General features: G+C 32.6%; 1 protein-coding gene and 1 long non-coding RNA gene across 2 annotated transcripts; one reads left to right on the top strand and one right to left on the bottom strand.

The window, feature by feature from the left end:
* Positions 1–6,684: 6,684 nt before the first annotated feature.
* LOC105124242 (uncharacterized) lies at positions 6,685–7,664 on the top strand. Its single transcript, XR_842019.1, has 2 exons — positions 6,685–7,258; positions 7,305–7,664. It is a non-coding gene; the product is annotated as an uncharacterized LOC105124242 (long non-coding RNA).
* Positions 7,343–11,893, bottom strand: LOC105124241 (auxin response factor 9-like). Its single transcript, XM_011024174.1, has 14 exons — positions 11,358–11,893; positions 11,173–11,288; positions 10,915–11,010; positions 10,574–10,630; positions 10,301–10,453; positions 10,135–10,219; positions 9,874–9,964; positions 9,621–9,785; positions 9,372–9,485; positions 9,181–9,253; positions 8,944–9,097; positions 8,238–8,845; positions 7,950–8,137; positions 7,343–7,837 (listed from the first exon to the last, which is right to left on the bottom strand). The coding sequence occupies exons 1-14, from the start codon at positions 11,416–11,418 to the stop codon at positions 7,699–7,701; spliced, it is 2,100 nt and encodes a 699-aa protein (XP_011022476.1). The 5' UTR covers positions 11,419–11,893; the 3' UTR covers positions 7,343–7,698.

Here is an 11,893-nt window from a genome sequence, read left to right on the forward strand (position 1 = left end):
CAATATTTAAATTAAAAATCTCAATATATATATATTTTTAATTATTTTATAATTTTAATTTAAAAATTATTTTTTTAATCAAACATAATAAATTATTTTTTATTCGATCTTAATTTGAGTCACAGTTTTAACTAAATATATATAAATATTAAACCAACCTTAACTAAAAATTATTTTTATAAAATTATTTTTTAAAATTATAATTATAAAAACTACTATAATACCAAGCATATTAAGCTTGACATAAAGGATTTTACAGACAAAGTTATTTATAGCCTTCGAGATGATTGCAATGAACTGGTTTTGGCACTTCAAGCCCAAGATTCAGCAATTAACCTTTAATAACTCCATGAAAATTACTCAACTTTGAAGCATCCTTAAAAAAACCAATGCCAGAACCATTTCCCTTCCTAACCACTGCAAATCCAAACCAGTCGCAACACACAAAGCTGGTGCTCTCACTCAGGCTCTAGCAACAACAATTCATGGCATCCTTTTAACCACAATGTCAATTGTTATTCAACACCACCAACTAGTAGACCATATTTTTCTCCTAGCAATCGTCCTTCTCATCAATACCTGGGATACTGCCAAATCTGCAGAATTCAAGGTCACACTGTCAAAAGGTGACCCTCCTTTCAGTTAGTTCTTATTGCCTTACCTAACACCACCTCCACTCCACCAAATCATCCTACTTCACCCTGGCCTAGTTCTTATTGCCTCACCTAACACCACCTCCACTCCTCCACCAAATCATCCTACTTCACCCTGGCAACGGTTCATTTTCTTTCCTTTCACACCTCCCTTTTCATTCTTTCTAACATCAATTTGTCTTCTTTTTCTCCCATCGTCTTTCTCCTTTTATTTCTTATTCTTCACATCTCCCAATCAATCAACATTGTTTTACAATTTCTTTCTCTTCATATTTTTTCACTATTAATTTGTCTTTTGAATTTTTTTTATTTACTCATTCTTTCTAACACCAATCTCTTTTTTATATTTTTTTTATTTCTCTTATTTCATGCATTCTCTCTTTATAGTTTTTTTTTTTAATTATTTTTATGTTAATAAATATCATGGTTAACTATTTTATTAATGTTGTTGTCACCTTTGTTTTTAATTTTGTTGTTGAGGTTATGATGTACACTTAAGATATGTATGAAAATGGCAAATATATGTTTGTTTTATTTTGAAGTGTGATGAATTTTTTATATTTTTTTAGTCATGGGTTTCTTTATTTTTTGAATTATGTGAGATTTATTAATATACAATTTTTTCATTGAATTTAAATACATAAAATATATAATTTAACTTTATATCAATACCAAAATATAGAGTATTTGGATTTTTATTTTAGATATTTTATTTAATTCAAAATTTATTTTTATAATAAAATTTCTATTTTAATTATTAATGAAATCACTGATGAATTAAAAAAACAAAATTAAAGTAGTTTCTTACAGAGGGGTGTTTTTTGAACATGATTTTTCTATGAAAAATTGTCAAGTTAATTTCCCATAGATTTCTTTAATATTTTCGACGAGATATTATAATTCAAATCATAGATTTTCTAGTAGTGTCACGTGAAATGCTTGTACCATTAGATGGAGGTTATTGTATTTTATGTTTATTAATCTAATTTATGAATGATATGATAAATAATTTTTGTGATGTGGTACAACCGGTGCTGAAAGAATTTGACTGTGCTTACACCTTGCCATGATACTAGGAATTTTGATGATATTATAAATGGTTTATTTATTTTATTTTATTTTTAAGATATTCTCAAGTACAGATTTAGTGGAGAGGGAGGAGGTTAGACATGCATCTCAAAGGAGCAGGGCATGTGACTACAAACTACAGTGTCTGCTAACATTATTTTAATTGATATATAAATTAATATGAAAACATCTCGTATTTTGAATTTGAAAACGAAAGTATGTTTTCTACTATAATAGTAACATTGCATTTTTATTTATATATTTATTTATATACTTTGAATTAAAATGGACTCTTAGGTATAGTTAGACAATACATAACAAATTATAGAAAAAATTATATATATAATTGTATGTGTGAAAATAAGTAAATTAAAAAACATGAAATATCTAAGCCCGCAACCACACCCAAACAACACGAGGCTTGGAATCAATCCTAGATGCTTAGGTTGGAATGCAATGTTTAAGATGGAAAAAACATTTAGGAAAACATTAATTCCTGGGTTTATTATCATAAAAAAAGAAAAGAAATGAAAACACTCCACTCAACATTATGAACACAAATTTAACATTAAAATCACTTTTAAACAACTAATCAACATGCAAAGTCAATATAAGATTTTTAAAATCTAGAACTTTAAATAAATACATCTTTTAAAGTAGACGATAAAATTGTGTAAATTAGGTATCTATGAGCTCTTTATGATGAGAGCTTTTACTTGATGGTAATTTTATTTGGTAATTTTGTTGGATATAGATAATGAAAGAGAAAATTATATTAAGAGTCACCAAAAATAATAAAAGTACTTTCACTTAGGCTTAAAAATATTTTTTATTCTCTCTTATTTCTTTATTTTGTCTATTTTTTTCTATATAAATAACTATTTGTAGTTATTTTTTAAACGCTGTAAAATTTTCCTTTCCGATTTTATTACAAGGGTTTCCATCTCGGTTATGATGTGACAGTGACCATGACTTAACATGCATCGGGGAGCCAAGGCATATGACCACTAAGGGAAACATTGTGCACCATGAATGGTTTTAGTTTTTAGCCATAATTGGGCCCTCGAAGATTGACCATGAATATGCCGGCCACTAGTTTCTCGACACTTCCTGCAGTCCAGCGGTGGTGCTGACAATAGGTGATCACATCTTTCCCACGGGCCATGTCTCTCGATTTCTTAAATGCTCCCATTACGGTTTTTGTCGAACAAAGGTGGTGACACGACGATCATGTCTTTCTCATGGGCCATGGCTCTCGATCTCTTAAATGTCCTGATTTACCATTACGTTTTTTAGGGATAATATTCAAACAAAAAAGATTAAATCGAGAGGTTAGGAGAATGTTCAAGAGGGATGCTCATCTATGTTCTAAACTCAACCATTTCTTTCAAGATACTCGACCTTAACCTGTTTTTATGTTGATCGTGTTTAGCTGATATTGAGTCCGAAGTGCTGTAGAAAAACATTATTGGACTTGCTCCAATTCAAAGCCCTGTTCAGGAGAAATGGGGGCAATCAATCTGCAACCAATCCAAGTTTCAGAAAGAGAGTCTAGGGGTTGAAAAGCTTCCTTTATTGTCATCTTCATTAACAAAACAACCAAAAAATTTGGTGTTTTTCATCTACCTCTCCTTGTATACCACTATTCTCTAAAGTAGAACAATATTTTTTTTTTATCAATTTAGTCATTTAATATTATGCTTATTTAAAATCAAACTTCTTATCATTATTCCTAAATTTCTATGGGACTATTATAGTTTTTTTTTAAACCCCAGAATTGAGATAGTTCTTGATTTTGCAAAACTCATTTTGATTTTTTTTTTTGAAAGATTGAAGTTAAAGGGTCAAGATTGAATAAGAAAAAAAAAAGTAGCCTTGCTATTAATTTGTTTTTAAAAAAACGACCACTGCATTTTTTTTTCTATATTTATTCTAGGGTTTTGTCAAAGTTCAATTTTGGTTTCTTTAGTTTGAAGATCAAACTTTTTGGTCCAATACTTTATTTTGTTACTATTTTGGTCCCTCATCTAAAAAAGAAGAAAGAGATTATATTTGAAAAACAGTGAAGCAGAGAGAAAATTCTTAGTTGACTAGGAATCCTACCATGAAAAAAATTATTCTATGTATCAATAGGTCCGTTTTAATGAGAAAAGTTTCATTAAGGTGTTAAAAAAGTTTCATTAAGGTGTTTTTTTACCTTCATCTTACTTGAAAAAATAGATTGAGTTTAGAAAAGTTTTTTTAAATTGCATTGGTTTTGCATTTTCAAACTAATTTTTTTGAAGTATAATGCCATAAATGAGTTTTTTAAAACCTCTTGAGTATCTTTAATAGTTTCCAGGTGAAAATTGCTTGGAAAATTAGTTTTTAGAGTCCTAAAAATTGGACCCCAATTTTTTAATCAACATTTTAGCAGTCAAAATTTAGATGTCATATGCTTTAATAACGAATATGTTGTTTATCTAAAAAACAATGAGATAGTGAACAGCATGTAATCTATCTTTGTATGAAAAAAATTGATCTAGATATGCAGGATTATGCAGGATTGGGTTTTTAGATACATGCATGTCTAGGCTAAGGTTTCTTACTAACCACGTAGACATAGCTTTTTTTCTTCTTCAATTTTTATTCAAACCCTCCTTGTTTATTTATTTTTTAGTTTTTTTTTAATTTTTTTATTTAAACTTTGAACCCTTCCTTTTCTTTTTTTAGATTGTTAAAGTTCAATTTAACCAAAAAAAATAATCTAAAAGGCATGGTTATTAAATGTGGAAAGGGTATATGGCCTAAGTCATGGGTTGAGCGAATTAACATGATTTGACCTATGTTTATTCAAAAATCATCATCTTAATATTAGTTTTATAATAAAGTGCTAGATTAATGTTATTTTAAATTTTTTAAAAGAAAAGGCGAATCGGGTTTTGACTTGTTTGACCGAGTAAGTTGTGCCATGGCTTAAGATTCAAATCCACCCAAAACACCGTCATTTTAGTATTTATATAAAAAAATAAAACAATAGCAAGTATAGTTCTTTTAGCTAAACCTAATTTTAATGGGGTTATGGTTGAATTCACCAAATTAACCAAGTCATATTAATTCAACTCTTATGTTATTTAATTTAAAACTCATGTTAAGAAATTGGGTCTTGCCTTCAGGATGGCCCACGTGATTTAATAATGAAGGGCCTTCAGGATGGCCCACGTGATTTAATAAGATGAAAAAAGTTTTAATTAGATAAATATCTTTCATATCCTTAATCCAAGATGTTTTTGATGTTAGTGGTGACTACTTTTGATTTTATTAAATGCATGACATGGGATAACAAAAATATTATCCTTTTTAATAAAGGTAATAGATATCGATAAAAGAAAGAGAGGTTATATTAGTAAATTATTTTATTTCAATGAAATTTAAATTATTTCTCTTATTATATATATAAAAAATATTGCTATGTAAAAAAATTAGTGTCTCCTTATGGAACAAGATCAATTGCTTGATCTGCATCTATCTCTTATATTTTTAAATTAATATTTGATTAAAAAAAAGGTGTTGTGATAATATTAATATTTATTGATGTATAAAAACCTTGGTTAATTTTATTAAACATATTCTTTAAGTTTTTAATTTACAATCATAAATTTTTTTACTACTAGAAAATGTGTTAATTATAGTTGTGTATTTTTTATGTTAAATTATTCTTTTTATCTAACTCCTGATAAATCATTGTTTAGAAAACTAGTAATTTACTAAACAGAAAAAAAAAAATGGAATATTAGAGTTTACACTTGATAGGAGGTAGGAGGTATATGTAGTCACTTTAATGTTAGTTTTTTTTACTTCCATTAGTTTGACTATTGAATATGGAAACAGAGTTGAGTGTTAACATTTAATTATTACTTTTATCCTAAAAAATACAAAAATTAGCTTTTGGGCCTAATTCGTGTTTAAAAGTAAAAAATTACTAGCAAGTCAGTTGCCCCTATATAATTAGACTTTTAGAACAATCTAAAAAGAATTTCGTCTCATTTAATGGTAGGATCAAGAGTTTTATGATTTCTGCTTATGAACGCTATATTTAATCTAGTATCTGCAATTAGGTTCTTTACAATGTTTCTAAAGCCCTCATAGTATTTTAGGTTGCCTTTACTCCATCGTTGGGTGAGTTGTTGCTATTGTCCCCGTCCATCAGAAAGATTAGGTGGTTATAATATCAATTAATTCAATATATAACACAATAAGATTCCTCAATTCTTAAAGTTCTACAGTTTTAAACTATAGATATAGAAACTAAAGTTATTACACTTAAAGTTATGACCCTTAACTATAGAGAAGATTAAAAGAAAACTCCGATATATTTATAAAAGCCTCTTTTTTTCATAAATTTATCTCGTTAAAAATTACCTACAAGGTTGTTTAAACACCCAAAAAAATAAAACAACATTAGAGTTAGCAAAAGAGAAAATTACCCTCATTATCCTATAATTTAGTTATTTTTATATGTATTTTTAGTGTTTTGAAAAATTACAATTTGCATCCTGCAAAATAGATTAAACTATATGATGATTTAGAATGCAAATTATTACTTGCACAACAAAGTTTAAGATGCAAAATATAATTTTCAAAAACATGGTGGGTAAGCAAACAACACTAAATTATAGGATGATCAAGGTAATTCTTCCTTAATAAAATTCTATCGGAGTTTTAATCAAGGTAATTCTTCCTTAATAAAATTCTAATTAAATCGGAAGTTTTAATCTAAATCGAAAAAAAATCCAAAAACAACAATGAAAAAAAAATAAAAAAGTTTTGAAACAATAACTTACAAGCCTAATTTGGTCTTAAAAACAAAAAGTTATGGTTGAATGTTTTCATCAAAATACAGGTTAGACTTGTTTGAAATTTTTCAAAACTTAAAAAATCTTAATAATTAAAAAAAATAATACAATAAAAATAATTACACCCATAATAATAATAATAATAAAACTCCCAAGCCATACTAAACCTATTTATAACATACAATCAAACACAAACCAAGTTTTTGTTCAGACATAACTCACATCAAATAGGGCAGTCCAACTACCATAAACAAAGGATTTTTTTTCCCTCTTATATTTTTGATAGGACCCATGAGATAGTTTTAACATTTAACCGACCATAGGCCCACTAGAGGCAGGGCCTCTGCATTCGAATTTACTTGCAACCACTCAGCCCAGCCTAGCAATGTTCTCCACAAGCGGTGCAATTCATGGGAGGCCGTACTTGAGCCTGGAACTGCATCAATAACCCTGACTACTTGCCACCGCAGATTTACAAAAATGTTCTCATGAAGAGCCATCATCTCTAATTAGTCCACTATCTAGAACAGTGCAAAGGAAAGGCTGCTAGAAAAGCCTTGCCTTTAAAGCATTATAAACACCATGCCTTCAAGACAAAAATACCCTGCGAGTCTCACATTTTGTCCCATTGCATCATAGTTCAAGGATTCATGCCATGATATGGCAATGTAGCTTTGCTAAAAGCTGATGTTAAACAAACCGGCACCGCGAGCCGGATCGTTGCATGCCTCAGCAGACTGCAAAACAGCCGGGGACAAAATAATCCAAACGAAACTCGAGCATGAAAATTTCCACGCTGTAAAGACGAATATTACATTTCCATGCGCAAAATATTTACAAGACATGTACCCCAATCCCCAGCCCTACATGAAAATACCAAAAAATGTACAAACTCTAGCCCTATGGTTTTAACTTCCATCACTAATTGGAACCCAGTCAACGTCTATTTTTGTGTCTCCTTAGGTAGTTAGCTCTAAAAAACCGAGCTATTAATTAGCCAGTGCCTCCTTTGTCTCCAACTTAAAGCATCCTCCAGTGCCCAAAAACTAAAACAGAGTACTATAACCGCAAACAAACAAACAACAACAATAGCAACAAAGGTAAAAGGGAAAAAGAAAATGAAGGAAGGGAAGTCGAATGGTTCAGTTTTCTGCTGAGTCCGAGCTTAATACAGTTCCTTCACCTTCTAGGGGTAACATGGGAAGCTTGCTTCCTGGACTCATTTTTTTCACATCCTGACTTGAGCAAATAAAGATTCTTCTCACCATGTTACAGAACTCACTGCATCAAATACAGCCAACCAATAAGTATATCATATTCTGCATCAGGTAAAAGAATCATCTGTGAAGTTATGATGAAAATTTTCCAAAGTAATTAAAATCAAAAAACTTACGGCCATGGATCATCACCGACAAGCATCATATCTCCTTCATCATCAGTATAAACAATTTCCCACTTATCCCGGGGGTGCAGCTGTCCCTTAATGTCAAATAACTGCTCCAGCTCATCTATAAGCTGACCATATCCCTTAATCAAGGTCAAGTCCACGGCCCGACCAACAGCAATCCCCTGCAGTTGAACCTATTGGCAAATTCAACACCACACAAAAAACTTCTTTCAGAAACCTGCTGAAGAGTGCAAAACATGTTTTAATTAAACATGGAGTTCTTATTTTCAGTACCTTTGTGCGACTTCTAGTGGAAGTAGAACTTTGCTTGCTCTGAATTTCTTTTGATGATATATGTAACTGTTCTGGTTTCTTTTCCTTGGATACTTCATGTTTTCGGTCTGAATCAACTGCAGGCAGGGCAGCTAGGACACGTCCATCAGTGGCGGCACTGGATACACTGATTGGTTGTGCAGACACTTTTTCAATAGGAGATGAGTTTGTAGACTGATTTACAAGATCAAAGCCAAATAATCGATAACTAGTAGGCACCTTATATTTCCTCCCCTCCTCAGACGGGTCAAGGATAGGGTCATTTTTTGACTTGGATGAAAGGGGAGTGGAATAGCCTACAAATACAGGCCAAGGGGAGACACTTTTGCTATCCTCCATGGCTTCCTGAAACAGATGCTGAGAAACATTCACATGAGGAGAAGATAGCCAGCCCCCTTCACCCTGAGTCCTTGTCATTGAGTTGCTATGGCCATTAATATCAGTCTGCTTTTGATGCCACATCACATGATTTTCATTTCTTTTGCCTTCACCAGTAACACTCGGTTGAGTTAAATCACAGGATTGTGCCAATCCAGAATTCCAAGGGGTTGATGCAGTTGAAGATAAATCTATAATAGTGGGGAACCAATAACAACAATGAGAGATTGCAATGACCAAATCATTCAGTACTCAAAAGATAAAAAGAGGAACCAAAACTATTATTTACCAAAAGCAGGAATTTCAATCGGAGGCCGGGGCCTTTTATTTTTTGGTTGAACTGGTTGAGGCAGGTTGGCTGGTACTTGAGCCACACAGGGTTCTATCTCCCATGGTGAAACCCTATCAGGTCTTGAAATAGAAGCAGGTTCATCCCATTGAACCTGGTAAAGAGACAGTGACATTAATTAATTTCACACTTACAGTTTCAAATAAAGGAAATAGTGTCCAGCTAAAAAGACATTACTTTCAATGACCGCCATTTAGAATCATTCCAATAAGGAGAAAAATCTTCAACCCCAACAATTGTGCCCGAAAACCTGACCAATCAATAAACTCAGAATTTTAAGTCACTACAAACTTCTATTTTGCACTTACAGTAGAGCTCCAACTTTAAAAAGAAATGATTGAAGCAACCATGTACTGTAATTCTCCCACCTTCTCTCAGGAGAATCCTCGCCTTCAAACCTCATCTTGAATCTCATGCCAACTGCAAACTTATTGTTAACAGCCTCTAAATATTTGTTCAAGCTAATGATGAACTGGCTTGTCCTGATAAGTTAAATTGAAGAAAGAAAGGCATAAATAATCTATGGAAAAGTTCAAGCAATCTGACATATTCAGCAGGAATGTCTCGATAAGAGAAGCATGAGAAGGCATGAGTCTCTGGTGAAAGATGTACCATACCTTGGCTTATAATAAACCACAAAGAGAGTTAAGGTTGAAATGGCATGGGATGCTGTTGCAAGAACTCCAAGGTGCATGCTCTGACTGGAAATCACAGATGACGGCATGCTGCTCTGTTGGCGAGCAACACGCCTCACTCCAACACGCAATTCACCATTCTCTCCTCTAGACAACCAATTCTTATATGAATGAACTTTCCATCATTTTATTTTATAGAGGACAAGAAACCAACATCTTAGAAGAAAATGAATACCTGAGGAAGACAAACGAATCCCCAGCAACTAATCTCTTGGAAGTGACAAATGTACTCCAACCTGTGGTGAGTAAGTGCCTCCTTGGTTGACCTGTTTATTTGACCGAATGTGAGTGATGATCTGCTATATCAATTCTAACTAATTACTTGAAGTCTAACTACTACTAGGCATAGCCAATGAGAAATGAAAAATCTCTCTGAACTCAAGAATAAAACATCAACATCGCAATGATAGACAGAAAGCACATAGAAATCCTTTACCTCTGAAAATATGCTTAAATCGCCATTCATAACCATGTAGATCCTTGGCAACCAGTTCCTGAGTTGGGGTTTGCTGGATCATATCCTTTAAAACATATCCGCGATGGTAAAGTTAATATATGATCAGAAGGAAGAAACGAAGACTAGAACTGCACACACAAATTACCAGTGGAGGAAGGCATTCAGAGGCATGTTTACGAAGAACAGAAAATCCACCATGGGTGCTCGTATCAGAGGCAGTTAAAACCTTGCAGAAAGAGTGAACTGTAGGTCTTGGAGGCTCAGATGGACATGGATCAGGACTTGTAGTTTCAATTTGCTACAGTATTTCAACAATATTTAAAGCCATTGAAGTTAAATCAAACAAATGATTGTCAACATATCTGCTAAATAAACACTAAAACTGTAGAAGTCAGAAAGAAAACTAATTCGTTCTTACATCAGATTCAGGCAGTAAAGTAATCTGCGCATAAACATCATCTGTTTCTTGTTCCGCCTGTACAGATAGAAAGAAATCAACAAAAAGTTCTCAAATCAACCGTTTCGACCATTAAAATTTAGCAGTTCATTCAGTCACCAAGAAAATACACAAACAAGGATGACTAAGACCTAACTCGAACAAGCCTTACATATAAAGTATTGAGTTTAGCAAAATAATATGATCAATTTCATGAAAACTCAATTAAATCGATCAATACTCAACTGAAGCAACCAAGCAAAAAAAAATTAAAACAAATAGAAACTGCAGAAAGGAAATTAAGATCAGAGAGCGAGAAATACCAACAGCTGAGTATTAATAACACGACAGAGAATCTTCGAAGGCAGATTAAACAAAGGAACCCTCTGGTTCAATTCTTGATTTGTCGATGCCTCTAACTACACAAGCTCAAAAATAGCAAAATTTCAAATCTTTAACCAGATATAGCACAAACCCACAAGCGAAAACCAATCCAAGACTCAAACTTCCCAATTAAACCACACCCATTCACTCCATCACTCACTTACTAGACGGAAAAAAATTCAAAATCCAATCTTTACCTGTTCCATATGACCCTGAGGAAAATAGAACACTCTTTCTCCACGCTTGGGAACATCCACAAGTGGACCTGCACATGCCTTCCATAATTCCGTATACAGATCATCCTCTCCACAACCTGAAAACAAAAAGAAAAGTTAGTTTTCGCAGGAAACGAACAAAAAAATAAAGCCATTTAACACTTCACCTTCGCTATTCGCCTGTGAAAACGACCCTCCTCCTCCTCCTCCTCTATTCATAGCCATCATTTTTTAAAACCCACCAAGCAGCAGCCAAAGTCAACAGAAAAAAACCCTCCAAAAAATAAATTCAAACCCTCAAAATAACTTCCTTTACAAACCTTAATTAACTCTCATTATCTACACTTAATCACAACAATTAAATCCCTCGGTAATTGCAACAATTACTTCCCTTAAAAGATCCGTTAAAAAACCAGCGAAATGTCCCCAGCTTCCACTTATTTCACACTTGAGAGATCCAAGAACCTGTAAAGCAAAAAAAAACTTTCAAACCGTCACAAAACCACCTTCTTCTTCTTCTTAATAGCTTGAAAAAACACCCCACAAACTCTAGCTCTGTCCTCACTTTATGTCTGTTTTCTCTCACTAAAAGCAGCTGTTTTTTGGTTTTGTTCTCTCTTTCTATTTGTCTCTCCTCGGACAATAAAAACGCCGTTACACACACAAAATCTGCTTTGCGCGCTTCTTATATTACGCAACTTTG

The sequence above is a fragment of the Populus euphratica genome, unplaced genomic scaffold, assembly GCF_000495115.2.
Source record: "Populus euphratica unplaced genomic scaffold, PopEup_1.0 scaffold4.1, whole genome shotgun sequence".
Classification (NCBI taxonomy): domain Eukaryota; kingdom Viridiplantae; phylum Streptophyta; class Magnoliopsida; order Malpighiales; family Salicaceae; genus Populus; species Populus euphratica.

What these genes read in the sequence shown, in the direction of transcription:
- LOC105124241 (XM_011024174.1), bottom strand. Translation starts at nt 11,418, where the DNA reads ATGATGGCTATGAATAGAGGAGGAGGAGGAGGAGGGTCGTTTTCACAG. An exon ending in GTGGTTTATTATAAGCCAAG is followed by an intron (nt 9,486 to 9,620) that starts GTATGGTACATC and finishes TTAACTTATCAG; the next exon opens with GACAAGCCAGTTCATCATTA. An exon ending in GAGGATTCTCCTGAGAGAAG is followed by an intron (nt 9,254 to 9,371) that starts GTGGGAGAATTA and finishes TTGATTGGTCAG; the next exon opens with GTTTTCGGGCACAATTGTTG.